This window comes from Athene cunicularia (assembly GCF_003259725.1).
Source record: "Athene cunicularia isolate RWA chromosome 10 unlocalized genomic scaffold, athCun1 chr10_part1, whole genome shotgun sequence".
In the NCBI taxonomy this organism is placed as follows: Eukaryota; Metazoa; Chordata; class Aves; order Strigiformes; family Strigidae; genus Athene; species Athene cunicularia.
The window spans coordinates 15285848-15311303 of NW_020799112.1; the positions used below are offsets into that span (position 1 = coordinate 15285848).

A 25456-nucleotide genomic window follows, 5' to 3' on the forward strand; every position below is an offset into this window, starting at 1 on the left:
TTTTTTGAGGAGACCAACACCCAGAGAGTATCAGGATAATCTCTTCTGAACACACGCGCATAATTATTCCACCATGGAAGTTGGCATGTGATGTTGTCTAGGCAGGAAAACCACCACCAGGTGGAAACTCTGCTCTGAGGCCACTGGCAGAAGACCTCAGAGGAAATTAATGATTTTGTGAGCAGGGTTAGATCTGAAAAAAAGAAGCATGCTTCAAGGCATGATCAAAAGGCTCTGGAAGAAAATATGGGACCCTCAGGACTGGAGTAATAAGAAATTGTGTAGGCTGAGATTTGGATGCATTCTGGAGTTATTTGTGCTGCCACGCAGCCACAAGTATATTGGCAGAGCTGGTAGGCAGCCAGGATGGGAACAGAGGGGGATGCTGTGGGACCGTGCTGGCTGGTTTATACATGAAGACAATGCTTGCATGTTGTTTCCTTTGTTATTTTATATTTGTCTAAGGTTATAACTCTCAGAATCAGATGAAGCCCAGGCTTTATTTCTGTTAGAGTTGTAAGGAAACTAAGGAACAGAGGATTCAAACTACTAAAAAGAAAACATTAAAAATGGCCAGCTGACTAGATAGCAGACGGTCTAAAGCATCTTTCAGAAGGTGCTAATTACGTTTCCTCATGTTTAAAAACTTACTCCATGAGATGAGAGAACTACAATAACAGATCCACTAGCGCTGGAGTAACACAGGGATGAGGAAACACAGTAACTGAGGGTGTTACTTATGCTGTGATAATATGGTGGATTTTTTTTTTTTTTTTTTTTTTTTTTTTTTGAAAGAGCTATAAGTATTGGAGGATGAAGGACAAATGGTATATGAAATTTCCCCATGGCTTTCAGGGGTGAACCAACACTAGTTTTCATGCCGATTGGGTTGCTGGGCATCCTAGACAAGTCAGAGCTGATAAAGAGAGCTTCCTGAAAAAAAGAAAAAAAAAATCATCAAGAAATTTTAGGAATTATGGAGTGAGACACAAAAGGACTGCTTGTGTAGTCAAAACCTAGTTAAAAGGCTGGAAAAAGTAAGTAGGATATAAGGCATCCTTGGGATGGAAAGATACTGCTAGTAACTTGACTCCAGCTACCACTCTGTGAATTGTTGTTTGTCAATATTTATAATTTTAATGACTGGAAGGAAAGGAAAACAGTAAGAGAGTAAGATGTACTGTTTGCAGATGATACAAATTATACAGTAGGAAGGAGGACTGAAAGACTGTGGGTACTAGAGTGGAAGATGAAACATAGGCAGTGGCAGGGTAAAGCATGTTTGAAGGAATAGTTTAAAGCATCCAGACACATGGTTGTTCTCTGAATTAGCTCTAACCATTCAGGAAAACATAAGTAGCTATTATAAAGACAGCTTGATAAAGATGTCTGTGCTATGTGCAGCAGCAGCAATAAAGAAAAAAGTGAATAAGGTGCCTGCGTGTGTGAAGAAAGAGGTGGTCTTGGAAGGTGTTGTAACGTCCCTGTAGACGTGAATGGCAATACCTCCTGTGGAGTATTGTGTTTGTTACGGGTCATTTCTTTTGTAAGAGACAAAGCAGTGATAAAGCGGAGCTAGAGTGAGCAGATGAAAGTGTTTAGTGGCCTGGAAGGCAGCTTCAATACAGGGAAAGCATTAGGGATATGAGAGCTATTGAGTTATAAAGGGAAGGAATAAAGCATTACAGTGCAGAGAGCGCGGGGAGAGACTTTGCAGTGGGGTGGATGTTTGGCGGCAGCGTAGCGGGAAGCAGGCTCACAACCCCGCTGCATTCTCCTCTACATAATGTTGCTGCCAGTCCAAGACACAATTTCACTCTTTGGTTAGGCTCCATAACGTGCTAGTGTGGGGGGAGCAGAGTGCCAGAGAGAATGCGGGTCAGAGCGTTATTAGGCTGGAGCAACAGGGGCGATGTCTGGCTCCTGCTGTGTTGGCTTCTTGCTAAATCTACTCTAGTGCCTCAGTCCTTGTGTTGGAGCTAAAGTGAAAGGTAACTGGGGTCTCATTTCAGGTAGGGAATAAAAGCACAGTAGCCTTGTGGTGTCATTTTGGTCAATACATATTTTCATCATCTCTGTGATGGAAAGAATCGCGTGTATTTTACTGGGGTGAAAGGCTGTAAGGCTTCTCCCATTGCAGTTTATAGCACAGTGAATTTTAAGATGCAAACTACTTTGAAAGTTCCCAGTATTGTTAATTTAAATACTTTAAAGCCATACAGAAAAATAACAAGGGTATAATATAAAACAAGGATATGTGGCCACTTCATGAAATGAAGATGCAACAATTGATTCTTTGCCTAAGACATAATTAACCTGGGGATCCCTATAGTGGATGGTGTGATGAAGACAAATACGTTATTAAGAATTTTTAAAGCTGGTTAGACACTTTACGAAGAGCATCTGCATTTACACGAGCCAGAATTATATTATGAATATCATAAATCCTTTTGTTCCAAGGCATGCGGTGATCACCAGCCGGGATCAGAAAATCATTTTACACCCATGGTGAAATATGGCCAAACTGGGTAAATTCATAAGGCTTGGGTGGGCCAGAAGTCTGGTCACTTTCTGTATGCTGAAGTTATTTATACAGAGAAACTTTTAAGTAGAAGTAGAGAAGGGAAGAAATGTGTTCCAGGGATTAGGCTGACAATTTAGGACTTGCAAAATTTCAGCTTCTTGCTTTCCCAGACTGCTTTTAAGAGCTAATTCATTTGATACAGATTCTGAAACATACTTAGAGCCCCACCTCCCTTTTAATCTCCAGATACCTCAGGCTACAACCTGTCTGTGACTTGTTCCAGGTTCCACAGTGTTCAGATAGCAGGAAAAAGTATGTATGCGAGAGAAAGTTATGGATAGACTACTGATGAATTTTCAAGACCCTGTCAGATGATATGATACCAGTTAACCTGTTGCAAATACTGGAAGCATGGGGAGGAAGGATGCTTTCTTGAATAAAGCACTCGATTGTCACCAATGTAAGGTAATCACTTTCTTTCCTTATAGTGCTGCAGAATCCCTACGTGACTTTGAACAGTGGCCTAGTTCCGCTCCTCGTCTGCCAAGTAGGAGGCTTAAATATCCTGGAGCGGCACTTGTTTTCCTTTAGAAATTAACGTGTTGGGGTGTTTAGGTTTTGTGGTGTTTTTTTTTTTTTTTTTTTTTTTAACTTAAAAATTAGCATTGCCCATGGGTTTTGTTAGCTCTACTATCAAAGGCTGGCCCTCTGGACTGTCAATTCCAAGAGACTCTTCTTCATCTTCATCAGAACCACCTGCAGTCCTTAGAGACACTCCTGACCCTGCCACTGTGAAACAATGCAGATTCCTCCAAAGCACTCGGTTCTGCCCTGGCTTATCATTCACTCAGCTTCTTCAGTTCTGTTTGCAAAGACTCTGTGGAACGAGGTGAAAGATTGCTCAGTGTCTGCAAAGAGAGGGATAATCTGTTGATGATAGTCCAGGTCCATCTTGGAACCTAAAAATAGGTCCCTAGCATGTCACACAGTAATGAATGAGACAGAAAAGCAATGTACTACTCAACTTTATTGGAAAGCAAGAACTCTGCAAAGAATAGCATGTTCCTATATGGTTTGTCTGCATAGGGGGAAAATATCCTCATTTCTCTTTCTCTTTTTGTTCATCTTTTGTTCCTCACATGACCACCCTTCACAATTATGGCCCACATAATCAAAGTATAGCTTGTCCTTGTGCTGTTCAAGAATCAGTCTGGCAAAACTGGGCTTTCTGGTACTACCTTCAGTCTTGTACAGCAAAGCAGAACAGGTAGAACAGCATCCAACAGACAGGGAAGTATTCCCTGTCCAACTAGTACCTTCTGTATGTGTGCAGTCTTTGGGGAGGTGGGAAGTTAAGGCCACCCCTGTCCCCATCCTGGGTAGTTTGCAATTGTTTTCATAAAACATGAGGTAGCAGTGTGTGGGATAGAGTGACCAAGCAAAGTAGCTAGCTGAGGTCTGCAAACGCAACACTACTATGTTTTCTTTGGCTCTTCCAACACATGATGAGCTTGCCATAGACTGAGGATGGAGTCATTCATGAGAGATGATTATGAAAAGGAGAAAGGATGCTGAAAGAGGAGCAGAGGAGGAGAAGTTGGGGAGGGAGACAAGGCTGGAGGGAAAAGACAGTTGTGGAAAAACTGTGAGGGAAAGTTGTGGAGATGAGTGTCAGACAAATAGCTAGTCAGCACATCAGAAAGAAGGAGGAAACCCTTCCCCACAGTAGAACTGGAGAATTCATAATCTAAATTATTGTTTTGCTGGAGAACCTGGCCACAAGATTTTGTTTGCTAAATCCCCAGTTCTCCTGTGAAAGGGTTGTTCAGGGTTCTTTCTCCAGCAGATCAGAGGGAGAAGGCATTTCATCTTCCCATTCACTGCATTCCTTGAACAGTGTTGCCTGTAACATATGTATCTTTAACCAGGGAAAGAGTCCATCTGAATGATTAAAACAATAATACTTTGCTTCTGTACTGAGAAGTTTGCTCAGTCAAAATATCAGCTGAGTTCAGCAAAAGTTTTGTGAGGGGATTCAAAGCAAACTAGGCCTTGTTTCCTCCCCACGTGCCAAAGTACCAGATGTATTGAGGAGAGACATTCAGAGCAAGACATGCCTCTCCAAGGGCAAGAAGGGGGGTAGAGGTTTCCATTAGCTTTCTTCTTGTTATCATTCCTTTGTATCGGCATCCCTTGACCTCAAGAACCCCTCCTTCTTTCTCATCCTTTTATCTCTCCCATCCTTTTATCTTCTGTATCTAACTCCATCCTCTCTCATCTTTCTTTCTAGAAATTCCTGCTAGCCTATTTTTTTCTTGCCTCTTCAGCCTTTTCAGCTTGCTTAATCCTCTTGAAATCTTCTGGCCCAAACTCCCATCCCCTCCACTTCATCTGTTTTGCATGCTATACCTGATGCTTAGATATCTCTAGGGCATGAGAAAACCTGCCTTATTCCCTCCTGTCCTAGTTGTCTAAATAGCCAGTTCCCCAGCATGTGTCCGCACACTTTCATTCACAGGGGCTGAAAGGACAGTAACCTTTAGAGCTGGCCCAAGCTAAAATTAAGGCTGCAGACACCAGGCACCAAATGTTTCAGTCAGCTCCCTGGTTTATCCTCTAGAGCCTCCAAATGGTTTCTATTAGTATTCTGAGGGAGAGCTCACTGATGGAATTAGTGAGAAACCAGACTGTCAATTTATTTATACCCAGCCTTAGGGCATAACCATTGTGCATGTGTAAAGCTATTGAGATGCAGAGAATATTTTATAAGTGTATCTGTATATGTATTGACTGGAAGTGAGTTTGCAGGGAAAAGCTGTTGCCCCAAATATTGAACAGTGACCAAAAGGAGGAGAGGCCACTGAAGTGGCCATGATGCATGCCAAAGATCCCTTTCAGGAAACAATTGATCCTTCTAAAATTTTCAGTCTACTTGTGTTTATAAATATCTTCCATCTCTAATTTTATTGTAGCTCTAGTTACCCTTGTGGATTATTTTCTAATTTAACTTCTGGAGTCCTTCTACCTTCTTCAACAATATCTGTGTTATGAAACTATTGCTGCCTTTGGCTGCGGGAGTATTTAAAGCATGTGAGTAATGAATAACAAAGTTTTTCCGTTGCATTGTCCTTTAGCTTGTGAATTATTTTGAAGGCAAGTTGAGAGATATTGGAAACATTTAGTTGTGGATATTTGTTTGTTGCATCAGTGATGAGCATGAAGGAACCGTTTTTCCAGTATGATTTGATCAATTTTGTTTAGGAAAATTTGTATTGACAATGTCCTGGCCAAACAATATGTCAAGGAATAGCTTTTTTTCCAGCCTTCCCGTTTCCTATTACAGTGACAATGTCAATTAAGAGATGCAGGTGAGCATCTTACTGTCCCAGCACATTTATGCTAGCAACAATTTCGGCAGAAAAGACAAGAAATGAATTGCTTTAACTAGACCAAGAGTTAGTAGACTGTCTGTTTCAGTCATCTGATTGGTCCTGTCGCCTACCTCTAGAATTTGTTTCTTCCCATGAAAAATAAATATATCCAAAACTTGGACTGCTATTAGGCATCATCTACTTCCATGCTGTCTGTTGCAGTATGAAAATGTGAAAAGGGATTAGGAAAAGTTGTTTAGCTCCATTATTCTCTGTAATAGCCAGGAAACAATTAACTGTTATCCCTTAACGTGATGCCTGCAAAAGACTGCATGACAGGGCCCCTGGGACCAATTTGTATTGCTCTGTGGAGTGTGATACATCAAGCTGATGCTGGTCCAGACTGGTACTTTTATGTAACAGCAAACAGAAACCGTGCAGAAATGTGAGCTGATCATCTAAGTAGGGTAGTTTTGTTAGCGTGTTTCTGAGGCTGGACTAATTAGGACTGATGAGCTTGTCTGCACTTTCTGGTGCAGCGATACTGTTTCCTGCTTCAGAATTTGCTTAGATTCTGCTGGTTTGGAAGACTTTGCACCATGCTTCACTGCTCATGTAGACATGTCCAAAGGAGGACAGAGTGTAAAGCATTGTGCTAGAGAGAAGATGGGGTTACTGGGAATCCAGACTGGCAGGACACTGCAGGGAGGTGCTGTCAGGCAGAGCAGCTTCCCCTTGTACATCTGTGGCAAACGGAGCGTACACTGTCAACACGTGTAAACACTGCCATGGAGGTGTGCTTCCTACCAGCTTCCTAACCAAACCAAGGTGCACCGCTTCTACTGTTTTCTTTTTGCTTTCTCACATTTCTTGTAGAATATTTTCACGACTCTTGAGTTCTAAGCACAATCTCAAAATTTTTACAACCGTGTGCGCTGCACAGCTACAAGGGAAATGCCTGGAGACCAGGCTACCTGTTCAGCAATGCAACTGGGACCGATTATTAACCACTACACCAACTCCTGGCATTGCTGGCAGATGCCATCAATAACGTTAGTTTGATATGTCAGTTCTGTCAATAGCTTCACTTTAATGGTAGTCATGCTATGCACCTCCAGCTCCACCGTCTGCTGAGAGCTGAGGAAAGAGAGGGAGAGAATTATCTGAGTTAAAAAAAATAAAAGTCTGTCTGTGTTTGAAGTGAATAAAGTATGTTAACAAGTAATCCTCTAGCTGAGGTTTCCAGCTGTTACTCCTGAGCTGTCTGGTATCAAAGCAATACGGTTCCATCGTACAGCAGCTAACTTCAGTGCATGAGCAATTACTGTGTGAGGGTTCTAAGGTATATTATAGTTTTATTATTATTATTTCACTGCTCGTAGTTTCTTAAGGCCTCTTCATATCCTGAATAAAGCTACAGGGAATCATAAAGCCACAGGCTGAGTTTTAGCACAGTCACTATTCGCATCTCCTGGATTGATAGGTATTTAGTATGTTGCCTTGATCTCGGAAGCAAGACCCTGAGATGCACCCCAGGGAAAGCCGTGAGATGTTCTTTGTATTTTTTACCCCTGAGAAAATAACTCTTGCAGTGGAAATGACATATTTTTGCTCAGAAATGTCACCACTTCTGCCTGCTGATTGTAACTCTGCCACACTAAAATGTCTTAAGTAAAATAATAAAACATTTGGGAACCTATGCAGAGTTGCTAAGCACTCTCATTGTTTTGCATTAATGACCCTTGGTTCCCATAAGCCTTTCCCTCTGTTTTCTTACAGTTGTTAATTATTACTGTTGTTCATTGTACCTGGATCTTGCTAGGCAAAGCTTGCAGTGGGGGTGAATAGGATGGAGAGAAGAAATTATGTCAGAGATTTGCCCACTGTGATAAAAACACTTAAAGAGACTGTTCTGAGAGCAGAAGTCAGTTCTCCAGAAACCCTAAACCTTGCCTAGCACTGAGGCTGTGTTTTCTCAGACTGTCTGTGTGCTTTTCTGGGCAGGTCCTGTTCTTGTCTAGTTGTCTGGCCATTCAATATATGTTTGAGCTCTGTATTATTTTGTGTTACTCATGTTCATCATCATAATTACAGATTCACGTTTCACTCACAGGGTCTCAGGGAGGAAACAGAATTGCAACATCTTTACTGTAGGAAAATGTATTTGTTATCAGATAGGGTTTTGAAATGCCAAATGATATTTGTATCTGCTGGACCCACTAGAAATGAACTGGTGGTTTTCATTATGTCCATGTCGTTTGTGTCCTCTAACAGAAATGCTCAAAAAAAGCTTTGCAAGAGAGCTGCAGAAATTTATGTGAGAAATCTCTTCTTTCTTCCATCCACCTGCATGTTGTTTGGCTCAGAAATAATCTTTCAGCTATACAGAACTACTTAGACCCAAGGATCCCAAGGCACTTTACAAATGCAACAACTTTAGACAGGAAAAAAAAAAAAAAGAGGAACTTTTTTTTTCAGCCTCTTATCATGGATCACCAGAACACGTATGGCTTCATTACCAGTAAGATGTCCCCTAACAAATACCTAGAAGAGGGTCAAGTGCAGGCCATGCTGGCATGGAGCTCCCACTGTGCATAAGGCTAGTGCCAGGACTGTGAGCATGGACTCCTGAGAGTTGCTAAGGAAACAGTCTTGGAAACGGAGCTGGAGCTCCCGTGAGAAGGTTGACTGCAGCATTGGTTTGTGCTGCAAAAGCGCATAGAGCTGATACTGGCAGAGGCAGCAATTGATTCCACCCCTGATGTGTTGGCATTAAGGAGTACACGTGATGCAGTCACTAAATGCCAAAGATAAGGGATTTCGCAATATCTTAGTTTCCTTTTGGTATATCTGAGCTTTGTTTGTCTCCTGCCCTCTCATCGCTTGCGTGAAACTGCCATCGATTACATTGACATGCCTATGCAGGCTCTTGGTGTGTTTCTTCTTTACTAAATCTTTATTTTTTTAATTAGCAAAAAAAACCCTGACTATTCATAATCAGGAATCTTCCAAGTGAGGATCCACAGCTTGGAGGAGTCCTCCCTTGAAAGATGATGCTGATAATCCAAACCCTGCTTGTGCTTCTCTGTTTCTGCTAGAGAGGCATTAGCTTTTAACAGACTGAGAAATTACTTAGATGTGTTTGTTATTTTGCAGTTACTTTGCAATTGATTTTCTTAAAAAGCAATTCATAACTTGTTAAAGATCTCTTCCCCTCTTCTCTCTCCCACCCCAGTTTCCTTTTTTATGTTTACCACTGCTCAATGTTTACAATCATAGGACCTTTTTTTTTTTTTTTTTTTTTTTTTTTTTTTTTTCCATTGCTTAGGGAGATGACTTGTCTACAAAGATTATACAAAAAATGAATTCTAATGTTTTGCAATAGTGAGTTTAGAGATCCTCCTGGGCTGTGAGTCCGACTCTTACAATGACTACTTCTGCAAACGTAGTTGAGGTAGTTAAAATGCTTGCCTCTGTTTCCCCATTTGTAAAATAGAGGCTATTTTAGAATAGCTTCTGTAGACCAACTGCTGTCAATTAATTTACAAATGATTCTGTAGGGGAAATTTCCATATGTAGAAACATGAACGGAACCCCTAATTCAGAATGGAAGAAGAAACGCTCAGAGTTGTCCTCCTGCAAAAACAAGCCTGACCCTTTCTATGTACCTGTGAAGTGCACATTCAGCCTGAAACCTTCTGCCTCTCTCCATCAGGGCCTGCAGCTGGGAACTCAAGAGCTGGAAGAAATGGGAAGCAAGTTTTGCCTTGGTTTGCTCATTCTGCACCTCAAATCCTTGCCCTGCAGCAAGAAGGTGATGGCTCAGGCAGCACTCTTGCTAGATCTGGAGGAGGAGATAACAGACCGGACACAAAGGTCAGTGATAGTAGCATTCAGAGGGTTCTCCTGTGAGACAAGTTGGTGTAGATATGTTTTGGGTTTAAATCTGCAGAAATGGACTTTCGTTATGGCTGAGGTTTGCATCTTGGGAACTGGAATGTATTGAGAGTAATTGGAAATAGATACAGTTGACTCCCAAGGAAACTACTAAAACGGTGGTTCCATGCCCTGCAGCCATCCATGTGGATAAAAAAGGTGAAAGAAAAGAACCTGATTTCTATTTTCAAATGATTTTTTTTTTTTCCTATCAAAACTGATTACTGGAGCATAAGGATGGTACTGCCCCAGAAAAACGTATCAGCAGGAAACATTTTTCTGCTCACTGGAGTGTCAGGTGGTGTTTTGTCCACCTCAGATCCTCCATGGAAGGAAGAAGACATTCTCTAAGAGCTTCAGGGCAGGGAACAAATATTGCAGATTAGAAAAAGATTTTGACATCATGATTTAGAAACTGTAGGCCTAATTCTGCAAGGATACTCACAGAATTTCTCTTATCCTCACTGAATTGAGTCCTGAAGACATTCAAATCATATGTTTGTAACTTTCTGATGCATAGGAAGAAGTCATGATCCCACCGATTATTTAAGAGGTGTCTTTATAAATTACAAAATTAGTTGCTTCTTATATTCAGTAGGATGTATTTAAGTGAGGTTGCCCCATTATAATTATATGAGGAACTTAACCTGGATAGGTGTCAGAGTATGGGACTCTTCAGCTTGAATTTGTGATGAAGCAGAAATACATATATTCTTTCTAGGCCACCATCACTTGTTAGTGCTATATGCAAGCACATATGCTTGCAATAATGTTTTTCCAAGACAAATGGAGAAAGAAAACTTAGTGATGTGATATGATTTGAAGCTCCCCAATGGCTTTGTCATCAAAGAGCTCTCTCAGCTTCATCAATGAAAAGCAAGGTTTTCAGTTGCAGAAACGCTCCCATAATTTATAGCAGGCTTCCAGTCTTCCCCCTGCAGGAATACTTAACCGACATTACCACCACCTGTTCCTCATGCTGAAAACCATTCTTACAAGCTTGTTCGCAGTTTTTAATGTTTATGAGGGACAATGAAGAAAGAGGGCTAAAACGTGGAGACATTCCTTTGGATTAGCTATGCTCCCTTGTACATGTGAACGTATAAATGAAGCAATTAAGGCGTACGCTAAACACCATCCATGTTGTGGATGGCCATCCGACAAATCATTGGGACAACTACAGAAGCCTGCCTGGGTGGGTGGTTTTGAGATATAAATCAAACTCTCGCTTTTGAACTGGAGCTAGAAGGGCCTTTGCATGAAAATAACTTCTCTTATGGGAAGAAAAACATCGAAGCCTGACTAGCCTCAGACACTGAAAAGAAGCCATCTGTTCGCAGTAACTCAGTGAGCATTTCCCCTGATCTTCGCAGTCTTCTGTTACTTCTTCCTTTAGTTGGTTTTATATTAATGGGAATTAATTTCATTTTCCTAATGTTGCTTGGTTGCTGATCAGTACCAAAATAATAGTAAGAAGCTCTCTAATTACAAATATTTTTAAAGAAGTTAACAACAACAACAACAAAAAAAGGTCCCCTTACTTTGTAAAACTCCCATATTGTTCCAGATGTGTCCATGGTAGCTGAAAGCAAAGCCTTCTACCTTATCCCTTCAAGTCTGCCCAGCATTAGTGAGTACCTCCATGGCATCCAGGGATGCAACGTCACTGCTGAAAGGCAGTGTGACAGTTACTTGTTCATTTTCACTCCACTGAGTATAATTACAAATCTGTGGAATTTTAGTGGCTTAGGTGCAATTTATTAACATTTTCAGACCGGGTAAACAGCTGAATTGTTTAATCCCACCTAGATGTGTCATATTGCAGGAGCTTGTTGCAGAAGATTGGGGGAAGGGGGAGATGCAGGGACCAAAGGATTTGCTAGCATATTCTTTAAAAAAAAAATAAATAATTCATGGAAAATGATTGTGCAGTATGTTGATTCTGATTCAGAAAATTAATACTTCGCTCCTGGGTTTCTGTGAATCTAGCCAAGAGAATTGCATGATTTGATTTTAGCGGGAATAGGAACTCTATTGGAACCAATGGAAGAATGCAGAATACAGAGAGCACACTGATGTGGGCAGGAGGGCAGCTATTTCTACACCTTGCTCTCAACTCACAGACTTTGGAAAAAAAAAAAAAAATTCTTCATCAGAACATTTGTCTGGTGGAAGCTGAGGGGTGTACCACTCAGTCTTATTTTACTCTGTAAGGATTAAGTCTAATGTAGCTCTTTTAGGTAGCACAGGAAGGTCACCAGAACCTTGCAGTTTGCTGGTATGTCATTACATCAATGGAAATTATACTCTCTTTCTTCCTAGACTAGACCCATCTTTATGGGTTTAAGGAGAATGAAACTTTTGTAGTTTAAAACTAGCTCTGTTGTCTTCTGTGGTTATAACAAAAATGTACAGCATCCTTGAATGCTTTCTGTACTCTCTGCTTCTGAAAGTGTGAGTAGATGTGAGTGAAAACACACAAATTCTTGTCAAAAATCTTTGCCACAGCAGAGTCAGGCTCAGGGATCCTTCAGGTGCAACACAGGATAAGTCTGAGCAATTACCTTGTGCAATTTTTTTTTCCTATATGCTTTACATTCTGAACAGTGGTGACTTTAAACAGCTTGCAAGCTATCCCTATTCCAGAAGTCTGCACTGTCCTGGTTCTGGGAAATTATATTCACAACAGACATTTAGTGGGAAGCAATGGCTCTGACTGTAGTTAATGTTTTCTGGCAGAGGAAAGTGTGTCCCAGACTGTCCTGCTGACATGTCTAGAAGGTGGTACAAATATGGGTGATTCTTATCAGAGCGGTATTCACCAGTATTAAAAGAAAAGAATTAGTATTGTTCAACCTTGATGAAAATGCAAGCTTTATTTAGATAATAGGGTTTTGTTTTGCAGAAAGCAAGCTGAAATTAAGCTGTGAGCAGTGTGATGCATTGCAGTGCTCACATTAAATAAGTCTATATCAATCTAATGTGTTTTCCAAGTATGAGGTTCTGAGTGCCCGTCTCTGTAGTACTCCAGGTGACGGGTGAAGGCACGGAACAAGAAGTTAATCCAGCACTGGGTATAGATGACTCCCAGATGAAATGTCTCATTGCAAAGGTACATAGATCAAAGGCTGCAGAGCCAGAGGTCTCTTCTGTTGTGAAAACCCTGTAGTTCATGTCCTGCATTTGTCTCTGTTTGCCCCAGTGTCTGGTGCCTGTGGCTTTGACTTGGCATCTCAGCATCTTCTTCCGACAGCAAACGTTTTCACCTGTCAAGGTTTATAACTGTATGTGTCTTTTAATTTTCCTTTTCAGGCTGTCTCTGCTCTGGGTATTTTGCAGCCTTATTCTTTCACCACTGCTGTGAAGGGGATGAAGGAGCAGGCTGGACCCTGCCTGCTTCCGTGGAATAAACTATTTGCTGTGCACTTTATATAGTTCTGTCAGAATCAGTGGTTAGCAAATTGGAGCAAAGTAATAGCTGTCAGGGAAGTGACTGGTCTAATAGAGGCATCCTGTGTGAATGGGGGATTTCTCACGTCAGATCAGGTCCGTTGTGTTCAGTGTACTGTCTCCAGTGAGTCAAAGGTGGAAGAAACCTTTAGCACACCTAAGTACGGTTTGGTACACAGGCAAGACTTTCTTCTCATCCACAGTCTATCTTTCCCCTAAAGCATGAACTGTAAACAGGGTCATTTACAAGCACGAGCGGCATAGCTGTTGGAGTAAGTTTGCAGCAGAGGCAGAATAGCAAAGTCACTGCATCAGAACTTTGATCAGTGGGGCTGTACCGCTGGTAGGACAATTGTGTATTTCCCCTAAAGCTAGGGAATCCTTGAGCATTATAAAGTTGGCCTAACAGCACTGTGTCTCTGGTCCTCAATATATCTATGTGGCAGTTGTCTCCCAAACATGTGAAATATATAAAATATAAAATGCAGTACACACATAAGATACTTCAGAGCTACGGTGTGTGATGGTGAGGAAGAGAGGTTAAATTGCTCCAGGTATTATCCAGTCTCTTAATTAGCAACCTGTACTCCTTCCACACTTCATATTCATGATCACACTTATTCAGGCATTGTCCCCCTCACCTTACACAAGACCTACTTAGGGACTTTCGTTGTTTCTGGCTTTTCTTTTCACAGGTGGTATTTAGGTGTTTCTCTGCACCAAATTAGCCCTTTTTCCACCATCATTGAATAGGGTTGGTCTTATGGACCATTCTGCCAAGGTCAAAGGCCAAATATGCGGAGAATTTTCTGGGCTTTGCAACCACCTTCAAAAAGCAAAGCAATGTGTCAGGTGCTTATACAGGCACTTTATTCCGCCTTCTCTCAAACTTGGCTTCACAAGCCATTGCCCTGCTATTGCCATGCCCCAGGAAGAATCACTAATTCTGCTTTTCCAGCCTCCCGCCGTGCCTTGTAGTCAATTCTGGCATTCAGAAGCTCTCTGCTGGGAAAATTAAATGCCAGCTTGTACTTCGGACATCATGTTTTTTGATAATATGTTTCATGCCTCATTTGCTGTAAAAGCAATTAGGTTTTAAGTCAACGCTGTCCAGGTAGCTTCACATTTTTCGTGACAAAGAGGATGGGCAGTGACTGTTTGTTCACTTAAAGCAGGTTTGAGAGAGAAAGAAAGCAAGCAACCCCTGCTATAGATATCCTCCTCTTCTTCCTCATGGTTTGAACTGATGGCCCATTCCTTCTTTTTCTTTTTCTCTGCCCTCCAGGTTGTGCTAGAAAATGTTTTGCATACACTGCAGCAATTGTAGCCATTTGTTCATGAGATACATCTTATATGTTGAGACAGGCTTTTGCAAAGTCATTATGCATTTTCTGCCGACTCAGATATTATTAATCTCCTGTGTTTCTTCATCATTTCTTACCTTTCTTGAGCAGAGCCAAATCTTTCTCCACCCCAGATGGTAAATATGTCTAGCTCCGTTATTAATCAAAAGCAGAAGTCTTAATCACTGCTCTGGTCCTTTGTCTAGATGTAATCTGTTCATCTTCCATGAGCAGAGTTAGACTGGTCAGCATACGGGTCTAACTCTAACTGAGCAGAGTTAGACTGGTCAGCATACGGGTGGAAAATCCAAGAATGACAAGAAGGATTTGCAGATCATTTGAAAATGTGCTTGTTCTTCTTCTATGTCACACCGATGCACTATCATGATCCTGAATAGTATTGAACTGTTGGATTTCCCATCTTTTCACTGTAATGCACCTTCTCCTGATTATGGCTGTTCAAGCAGTTCCACCCATCTTTTAAACTATGTGGCCAAAATGTGATTCAGATCAAGCTGAAGTGAATTTGGGGAGATGAAGCAGACAAAGATGAAAGCTCAAACAACAAAATAATGTAGATGGAGCGAAGTATACTTGCTTCATTTGGGGCATCTTTAGTGCATCTTTGAGTAGCAGAAATGTAGCATTATATTTGTGTGCAGTTATGGGAAATGGTTCCCTCACCTCATGGTTTGGGTGTTCCTATACCTACAGGTGAATGTGGGTGTCATTCCTTGACACTGTATTTATTTTGATTATACAAACTGGAAGAAATTTCAGCCTGAAAAGTTTGAGTGCAACAGATCTCCACCCTGCGAAATACCCCATCACCTCACAGTTAGTGTGCCAGCAGCTGTGGCATCCAGTCCCCTGAGGCAGACTGAAGAGTTGGACTCTGGGGACTCCTCTGACATATCAATGAAGATGAAAGCGTGCTTTCATCATTTAGTGAATCTAACCCCATAGAGAAAAAATCAGCAGGAATTATTTGACCATTTTGATTCAGATTTCTGGTTGATTTAAGCTTTATTTTTCTTTAAGTATGGATTTGGTGCATTTTTAACCTTGATCATCTGTAGGTATTAAATATATTGTGGCAGCTTTCAGAAGAGAAGGTCGTTTATTGATTCTGGTTTTTAGCTTAGTCACACATTTTATTGCTGGTAAAGGAATTTGAAATTTCTACTGCTTTATGATCATCTCTGGATGTGGTATTTCTGTATTTGGAGGCTGGAGAGAAAACTGAGGTGGAAATGCATTTACCTAAGTAAGCCAAACTACTGTGTCACTTTGGTGGTGCAGAACATGGGGCAAAAGGAGTTTCTGATGTATTTCGTCTAACACTTGTGAGAGCACAGTCTGACATTAATGCAATGTGACAGGTACGAGAGTAGCTGAAGCTGGACTTTGGCTTTGGAGCAGCCTCATATTGCTGTAAGCATTTAGGGTCAGTTTGAGAAATGCCTTAACTTCTGACTGACTTGTAACACTCTCCAGTCATTTTTCACTGATGTTGCAAAAGAAGCAGTATCTTCTTGCCCTGGCAGGGTCTGACTTAAAGAATTGCTGCCCCTGCTATTGAGAGGTGAAAAAACTCAGATTTCAAGTTTGGATTTATTACAGACTTTAGATTTTATTGCCATTATATGCCTTGATAATCATGTTTTCTAAATAAGAACGTGAACCATCTTCCATCCACCCCTTCATCCTTCTTATCCTGCACTCTTCAGTGTCTCTCCTTTGTTATTGTGAGAATACGAACGCAGTGAATTCTTTGGAGGTTCAGCCAAGCAATACAGCATCTAATGAATATATTTGGTATTCAGAAGGCTTTCATATAGCTGTTCACAGGTGAGCCACTGTAATTCAGCAACTTTTCATTAACACTTTCTGGAGCTGTCCGTATTTTCCTCCTATTGATTTTTATTATTATTATTATGGAATACCTTGGGAGCCACACAGCTTCTGTTGATTGTTATCAAATGCCAGTCCCAGCTATGCCAGGCTGGGTACAATTATTCATGCTTATTTCAGAGGTAATTAATTTATAATTTAGGAGCTAATAATAGCGATTTAAACAGCAGCAGAAAGGAAGAGGAAAAGAGCAAATGGAAGAGAAAGATCACAGAAGGAACTTCAAGCATGCACGAAAGCACTGCTTGCTATCCTATCTGTCTGAGGTTATTCAAATTACCGTACACGTACAGATCTGACTGGACTACAGATAATGAACTTGTATATATCCAGCAGAACAAATGGGCTCTGTGTTGCCCTTTCTGTGAGGCATATTGCCATAGTACTGTCTGGTATCAGACATTTTCGTATTGATTAGGAGTATCTGTATTTCTCCGGTGCAGTCCTTTTCCCTTAAGATCTAACTTGAAATACGAAAAGCCACTGGGGCCCTTCACATGCTGGGATAGAAAAATAAAGCTGATTGCTATCAGGGGTTCAGAAGTGAGTCCGATTTATGAAGTGTCCCCCAAGGAATGCATTATGAGGGACATACAATTTCCTCTGAGGTGGCCTTTATATAGACCAGGATAGTGCTGACACTGAAACAGAATAGATGCTTATTTTCTAAGGGCATACAAATGATGATGGGAGGATCAGTCTGTTTAGAGTATTGGTCATCCTGAACACAGGCAGAGGTAGAATTTCAGACTGAACATAGTGCTGAAGAGAGAGGTTCAGAGGACTATACGTAGCCTTAGATAGACTATATACTTACATAGGCTATATACTGCAGTGGTAACTGAAACACCAGTTGCATTAGATCTGGGCTCTGGCACAACAGCAGGAGGAGACAACTTTGTCAGGGCAACTCTACTGACGATGTCTGTCCTTTGGTTTCAGCTCTCTGACATTATTAAGAGGATATGACATAACTGTGGTGGGAGTTCTTGCATCTTCAGAGTGGCAGGAACCATGGATAAGCAATAAGGCTATTTCAAGGATCTTGGTGATTTAGTGCTTCCTTGTGGAATTTTTCCAAATGGTATTCCCAGAATCCCAAAAGAACTTGAGACTTGTGAAAACCAGAGAACAGACAAACCTTTCATACCAATACATGCTACAGTACCTTCCTTCAGGCAGGAGAAGCAATGGAATGAGTGAGTAGGATGGTAGTTAGGTGAAATGCACTTCCTACCCTTTAGAAGAAAGCACGTTTTTGTGTATTTTGCCTCTGATGAGTTGTTCTCTTTATTGCAATTGTCACTTGAGGTGACCTCTAATTAATCTGTCCACAGCTCCCAACAGAGCCTCTTGAGGAACACACTCATGTAGGTGAAAATTAGACTGGTTGAGGGTCAAAACAAGCTTTGCTCTCCCGTGTGTTGGAGAGTTAATCATGGGGCATAGATCACAGGAACAAGAGACTTTTTTGATCTGGATTATCTGTATCAAACGCTTCACCATGCAGAGTTCTCACCTCTTGGATCCTACATAGGGGCCAGGGTGTCCAAAGCAAACAAAAATGAATGGCAGTGATCTGTGAGACTATATAGAGCAGAATGTCTGCCCACCCATCAGCAGCATCAGAGCCTCAGAGTCCTGCACAGCATTGGTCATGACACTAGTGCATGCCTTGCCACTGTATAAAGTAGATTTTTTTATCACAGGTGAAATACAGGACTAGAAGGAGCTGAATCCCCTGTAAAGCCACCAGTAGGATCCAATTTTTCACCAGGCCAGAAGTTTGTACCAGTATAAGTTATTCGGACAGTAAGAGCTAAGGAGAGCCAAATGGTTTTGATATAACGATGCTCCTAGGCACATCGTGTCCCCATCGCTGCATCCTTTCCCTGCAAAGGGAACATAACAGCAGAGATTTCTGCTTTCGAGGCAAATAGCATATTGCAAGTCCTCTGATATGGTGCCCAGCCTGTAAATGAGAGTCTGACCAGGCCTCTTGCACTGTGATGACAGCGCACGATCTAGGAGCATATCAAAAAACCTAGCAAGATAAATGAGAGACTAAATGGTTAAAGGGATAGAGAAGGCAGAGAAATTCATAATTAAAGCTGTCGAGTTGCAGTAAAAGGAGCGCAGAACCTGGAAGGAAGGCGGGTGGGCGAGCAAAGTGTCATATTTGGAGGTGAAAGTTGGCACTTGAACAGCATTTTGAAGTACTCCAAAGCCACCTCCACTGACATCTCAGCTGTATTGTATATTCTGTCAGAGGCTCCGGCTGTTCAGTGTATTGTGGCTGTGACTCACACACAGTCACTGCCTCTTGCTGCCACGCTAGATATTGTAGAGAGAGACATGGCAGAGGTATTGTGTGAGACATGAGATAAATATGTGCAGGTTGTTGTTTCAGGGTCCAGCACACACATGTACCACTGTGGATGAGTGCTTATGCATAGAGGTGCAAATGTGAAAGCCAGTCCCTGTGGCCTCTGATAATGAATTATATTCTCTCAGAAACCATATGGATTTATTATGATGTATAGGTTAAATATGATGTTGGCAAGAAGAACTTGTGAGAATTAGGCTGGAGCTGAGACTAGAAGGATGTGAGAGGGAAGATCCACATGAAATTAATACTTAGCCTTTTATTTTTTCTCTGTAGAGCAGAAATTTACTCAAGCTTAAAATCCCAGATCCGGTTCCCATGAATGTGGAGAAAGGTCACTTTCAAGTACAAGATGAAGACTCATCCATTTTTGGCCCTGGCCAGTCTGTAGCATTTAGTAATGCATACCAGATTAAGGGATCTTCTCTGGGAGAAGTCCAGGACAGAGCACTGCCACTTTCTCATCACTGACACTGTGGTGTGAGAGGTGTGGGACTGATTCTGCCCTGGGACAGTGCAGATGGACCGGCAATGTGGTGGAAGGACTCAGTGTGCACATGGGGGTGAGGGTGTTGGTAGAGAAGTGGGAAAGGATTCTGACACACATTGGCAGAACTCTGTGGAAATCTGAAGAATTGGATTTGGGATATAATGGCCAAAACAAACAGAGAAAACCACTCCTGTTTCTTGGTGAAATTTCTAAGGAAACATTATGGCTTTCTTCTGCCCTCGTGTCTGTGGGTAGATGCTGAGGGTTCAGGCAGCTGCTCTCTGAACCATGAGTGAAGCCAATGTGCCAGGGCAAGGGCTGCTGTCAGAGCAGGAAGGAGAGGCAGACTCAGAACAGTGTCAGAGGGAAGAAGAAAAAGCATTCCCTTTGCATCTGTTTGGAGATGTTCTCTCTACATCCTCCCCTGCTCCATCTCCCATTCTTACTTCTATTTGTTCCTGTTAAAACTTGTGGTTTTTAATGGAGGAAAAGTTAATTTCTAGAAAGTCGAATTTCATTTTTAAAGTAACAGTAGCATGCTTCATGGTTGGACTTTCAAATATATCCCTAACCATTTAAAAATACATAATCAGCAGCTTTATCTATGGCACATTATTCACCATTTAAACTATAATGGCTTCCTTTTAAGTGTTAACAGTTACTTACTACCTTAAATCCCTATTTCAACATGAATTAGAGTTTGAGGATTTGGACTTGAAGGCAGAATAAGCACAGAAGCAGCTGAATGCCAGAAAAAGATTTCGCTATCAGGCCAATATCATCAGGAACTAAGAATAAGGGGAAGAATAGAAAGCATCTGCTCTCTATCTATTTCTCTGTCTAATCTGTTTGTTCTGTCTAGTCTACCCAACAAGATTTTACATCACACTCTGTACTTCAGAATTGTTTCTGAAGATGCCATTTTATAGCATCCTCCAAAAAGAACCAGCATCTCATTAAAAGATAAAAAAGTCCAATGCAAATCAAAGAGAAAGCAAACATCCATTCCAAATAATAAAGCAGTGTTTCATCTTCTATTGAACTGCAGGGGGCAGCCAAGAATTTGGGTAAAGTATTGCTACCTGGATTTATCTTGTCAGGCTTTCCCTAGTATTAATTCTTCTTTTTTCTTCTAGCATACAACTTGTATTTCCATGTATGAATAAGTGAATCCTAAGAAGAGAAGATCCACTGTAGAACATTAATACAGTCGAGTGTCCTTACTGACAGTGCTCAGCATTGGAGATTTCAAAGAGGGATGCAAAAAATTGCTATGGTGGGCAAGTACAGAATACCCCTAATCTCTAGGGGAATGCTATTCTATCTTCAGACAGTGATTTATTTATACCTGGAAACAGGAGAAATCGTAGCCTTTCCAAATAATTATAATAGCAATAATCCTATCTAATGAAATGTTCCAGTGCTTTCATTTTCTACATAAGTGCCTAATGCTTTTTGAATCTTACACTGCTCCTGGCTGCACCCTGCTATCTCATGAGTTTTATACATTAGCTGTGTGTTGTGCAGAAAGAGAAAGTATTCCCTTTCATCAGCTGGTCTTTCACCTTTGCAAATGTACCTTTGTCCTCAGCTGTAAGAGAGAATAATTGGGAGTGCCCAAATTGCCAGTTATTTTGTAAGCAACTAAGACCTCCCTTCTCCTGCATCTAGTCATGAAAGATGCTCAATATTTTTAGTGTTCCTATGCCTCTAACTACTTCTACCACCTGCTTTGGAACCCTGCTTATTTATGTGGTATCTTTTAAGATCTAGGAAGACAAGAATTCAAGATGGTTTTGCTAGGGGAAGTGTGGCATTTGTTAAAGTAACAGTTTTGTAATATTTCCAGTGTTGTCTATGTGCCTTGCTGTTGAGGTTTTGAAAAATCGGTTTAGGCACTTTGACAATGTCTCTGAGGTGCCTTCGTCCCTTTCAAGGAAGAGCAGATTGGAGACATGAGATGCAGAAGCACAGCTTTTGTTCACTTTTCTCTCTTGGTTATTAAAATCATACCCACACTCTTATTGTGCAAATGTACAGTTCAGGATCAAAGACTCATCTCTGAGCAGAGAAAAGTCTCTGGAGAGCAAGGCCTGAAGGCTAAGCCCACAGTGCTGCTGCTGGCTGTATACTAGTCTATTTGGGAAATCTAGTCATGCATGACCCAGCACCTGGTGATATAGCAAAGTCGGGAGTAGTGTACACCATGTCCTTGCGTAACTTCTACTCTGTTCTCTTTGCCAGCTCAGATCCCTCTGGTGGTCACGATCCATCAGGAGTTTATCCTCACCAGTGTCAGGCTCTTCTGTAATGCAACATCTACACATTCCTTACATTTCTCAGAAATTGAATATTCTGGCGTAGGGGCTGGAATTTAGTTGAGAAGGGATAATGGATAGGCTCACTTGAGGTCTCTGTCCTTTTCAGAGTATTTTCCCGCCCATCGTATTTCTGGCATTTTCATCCATTTAGAGTGTCTTCACATAACCAGCTGTTGGAGAAGAAGTAGTAGAAAGTTGTTTAATGACATTTCGGAGATTATTTCCCCTGCAGGTATGACGGAAACAGTCATGAAAACAGCATACCTGTTTGCATAGAGATCTCTCCTGCCTTGTGATGCTTTCCAGCCTTTACTGCATCCCTTGAGGGATACTGGGTTTGTGTGCTAAGAGGGCTGCTACTAACACAGCTTAAACACAACACGTCACAAACAGCGGTGCCCTTGATCCATCATTAAAAATGTCCTTGACACACTGTGGCATCAGAAGGATGCTAATTGCTGGCAGCACTGTTCCACCACGGATGTTACATAGAAAGCACCAATACATTTCATTTTAACTTTGGGAGAAGGGGCTGGTTTGGGTTTGGTTCTTTTTTTTTTCTTACCTTTTTTTTTTCTTTTTTTAATTTTCCCTGAAGGGGTGTATGAGAGCTGTGAGGGTAGGTTTGTGATGCCAGGGAAGTAACATTCCCCATCCCTGCAGTTTCTTTTTTGTTTGTTTGTTTGTTTTTATTTGGACTGCAAATAATGTTTGGGTTTTCTTATGGTGGGGGCTCCATTCTAATATTATTTTTTTTCTAAATGCTGAAAGTGTAATTATTACCTGAATAGGTAGAAGGGGAACAGGCCAAATTTCCTTTCTTTTAAGAAGAGTGTTGAAGGTGGAGGAAGACAGAAAAATGTGTCAATCCTCCAAACAAGACCTTTTCCTTCCACACCAGGAAAATAATATTGGAAATATGTCAGGGAGCCTCAAAGCTTCAAGGGTAGTGAAACCCAGATCACTGCTGTGTCTCCCTCAACAGAGATAAATTTTCTCAGTTTAGGCCTGAGCTTTTCTCTGATCCTTTGCCCACTTACATTCCTGTGCAGTTTGCAGCCTTGTGAGATTGTCCTCTCAGCTAGATCTGTGTCTGATGTAATTGCACAGAAGTTTCAGCTGCTTCAAATGCTTTGCACCTTCTGGGTGTCCAGCCTACCTCCATCTCCTCTGTAGTAGTGGCACAAGCATGCCTGGAGAATTTCCCTACTTGTTCACATCTTCTTGCTTTTCTAGAATTTGCCTGTACTCTGTAATGGTTCAGAAAATGAAGGCATGGAGGCTATATGCCCTCGTTTAGTCCCTGCTGATGGGTCAGAAGTGGAGATTAATAGGATAGGGAATGTGTTTCTACTCTGCAGTCAGTAAAGGAAATTCACTGGAACTAAATTAATCACGAAACAGACACAAAGAAGAGAATAGATTAGCAGAGAATTAACTCATTAATTAGATTCATACCAAAGTTCAGAACGGGGTTTCCTTCAAGATAACAAGCGAGTTCAAAGATCAGCAAGGGTTGGTCTTGGGGTGACACACTATTTATTTTAGCCCAACATTTGCCTGGTTATTATGGTATATCAAAAAAGCTGCTGGAAGGAATTCAGCAGCGGCAAGTCTAACCACAAAGTGCCCAAGGATAGAAGCTATTATCAGCCCATTCACATCGCTAAGATCTAGTTCATGGTGTTAACAGAAGTGTGGGAGCCCTCTCTATTGTGCCACCTTGCTATATTTAGAGCTCGATTGCAAGTCCTTGAATGAATAGCAGCAGCTTGTCGAAGTGTGTTTTTTTCCAGCATGAGGATGAGCAGAAACCGCACGCAGATGTACGTATGGTGAAGCGCTAAAGCACTGTCCTCCATGCTGTACTTCTGAGGACCCCCCAGTTCGCCCTCTTTGTTCAAATTCACAGTGGCGGGGTGGGATGGAGGTAAGTTTCTGCATGTTTCTAAGGCGATGGGGTTTGGCTGCAGTCCCCTCGCCATTCTAATGGGACACTCTCTACATGATCCCCTCTTAGGCTGGGCTGTGGCTTGGACCCAGGGTTACTTTCGGATCCACACAGCAGTGTTCTTGTTAAAGCAAGATTTACGCCTTTCTTGTTCATTGCATTTTATCACAAACTTCCTGGTGTTAGAAGTGAAATCTCTCCGTGTTGCCAAGTACAGATGCTCTGGTGCAGGAGACAGGTGAAAAGAGAAGAACTCTTTGTGCGGTTACCTGTTCCTCTGTGCTGCAGAAAGGCCCTGCCAGCTCCCCTCAGGCTCTGCATAGCTTTGGAGTGGGACCTGCTGCTGCCCAGGTGCCAGAAGGTCCCTGTTACCAAGCTTGTGCTGTGACACGACAGCTTCAGCACGACGGAGCTGGTGATCGGTGTGTTGAGACAGGTTGTTGTAACGCGTTCTTAATGAACTAACAAACCAGAGCTAAACACTAGATGAAATGAGAGTGAATCCATGTGAGAAAGGCCCCCTGCCTTCTGACTTACCCTTTCCCATCTTCTGGTTTTGCTGCCGCTCAGCATGAATGCAATCAAATTGTACTCGGGAACATCTGAGCTGCCTATTTGCCGCTTAGGACATTCTGGGTAGGGAAGTTTCCACATTGTTTATTTAGAGTTAAGTGTTCTGCTGGGTCTCCTATCACTTTCTGTAAATAACAACTGTCCTCAAAATTTTTCAGGCTGATTACTGAGACTGACAATCTGTGTGTTTTGAGTTGCTGAGCCGTATTAATCCCTAATATACTCTGGTCTGTGGATGGAAAAGCTGATGCATTGAGGATGTCACAAGAGGTAAAAGCCAAAGGACTTACTCTTCTTGGACAGATGAAGTACTTAGGAGATTTATTCACATCACAACCAAGCAGCAACAGTGCATATTTCCTCTGTGCATAAAGTGTTAGAGGAGTCTGCCTTTGAATCCAACATGATAGATTTTTATAGCACCAATTAATTTCTGGAAAAGACAAGGCATGCTTTATTTTTACACACCTGTAGCTTGTCACGGTAAAGTTTATTCCAGTTAATGTTGGAGTTGATGGCAGGGTGGGGAGACACACATACACCCACAAAGAAAAGCTATACCAAAGTCCTTCAAGCCCACCAAATGGGATTCATCAACTTATTAACCATCTAAAAGTTAAGAATCCGGCCACATCAGTTGTCAAGCTTTCTTTATAGTCACTGAGAGCAATTTTCACCCCATCTATCTTACACACCTTTCATAGGATCCACTTTGATTTAGTAGTAGCAGGATAACTAACTAGGGAAACTATCTCTTCAGAGGGTGAAGAAAAAAAAAAAAAAAAAAAAGAAAAAAAAAAAAAAAAAAAAAAAGAGAAGGCATAATCTATGGCTATAGTCTGTTCTCCTTTCTATTTTAGAGTCTAAGCCTCTTCCTATCAGAGTGTGAAAGCTGGAGATGCATCTTCTCGAGCCCTAGTGAAAGACACCTACTAGCAGCCCTTGCTAAAATGCAGGTGGAAAAATGAAAGGAGATACCAGTTCCATAGATTATATAAAATCTAATCCAGAGTTTATCCTGTGATAATTCAGTCCTGTAAAATCTACACCAGACTGATGAAATATCATTTTGTATTGTAGATGTGACCCAAGGCAATTGAAGACTTTACTGTGCTTTGGATCAGGACACTTAAGAATGCAGAGTACACATCCAGTGTGCAAAACATTTCTTCTTTGTGCTTTTAATACAGCACAATG

At 41.5% G+C, this 25456-nt stretch overlaps 1 protein-coding gene across 1 annotated transcript in view; it reads left to right on the forward strand.

Moving 5' to 3' along the window:
• The window catches only part of AGBL1 (ATP/GTP binding protein like 1), a 289236-nt gene that overhangs the window by 194763 nt on the left and 69017 nt on the right, over positions 1–25456 (forward strand). Inside the window, exon 22 of the mRNA XM_026856071.1 lies at positions 9611–9771. Within this exon, the coding sequence (XP_026711872.1) occupies positions 9611–9771 (161 nt within the window). The remainder of the gene's footprint in view (positions 1–9610; positions 9772–25456) is intronic.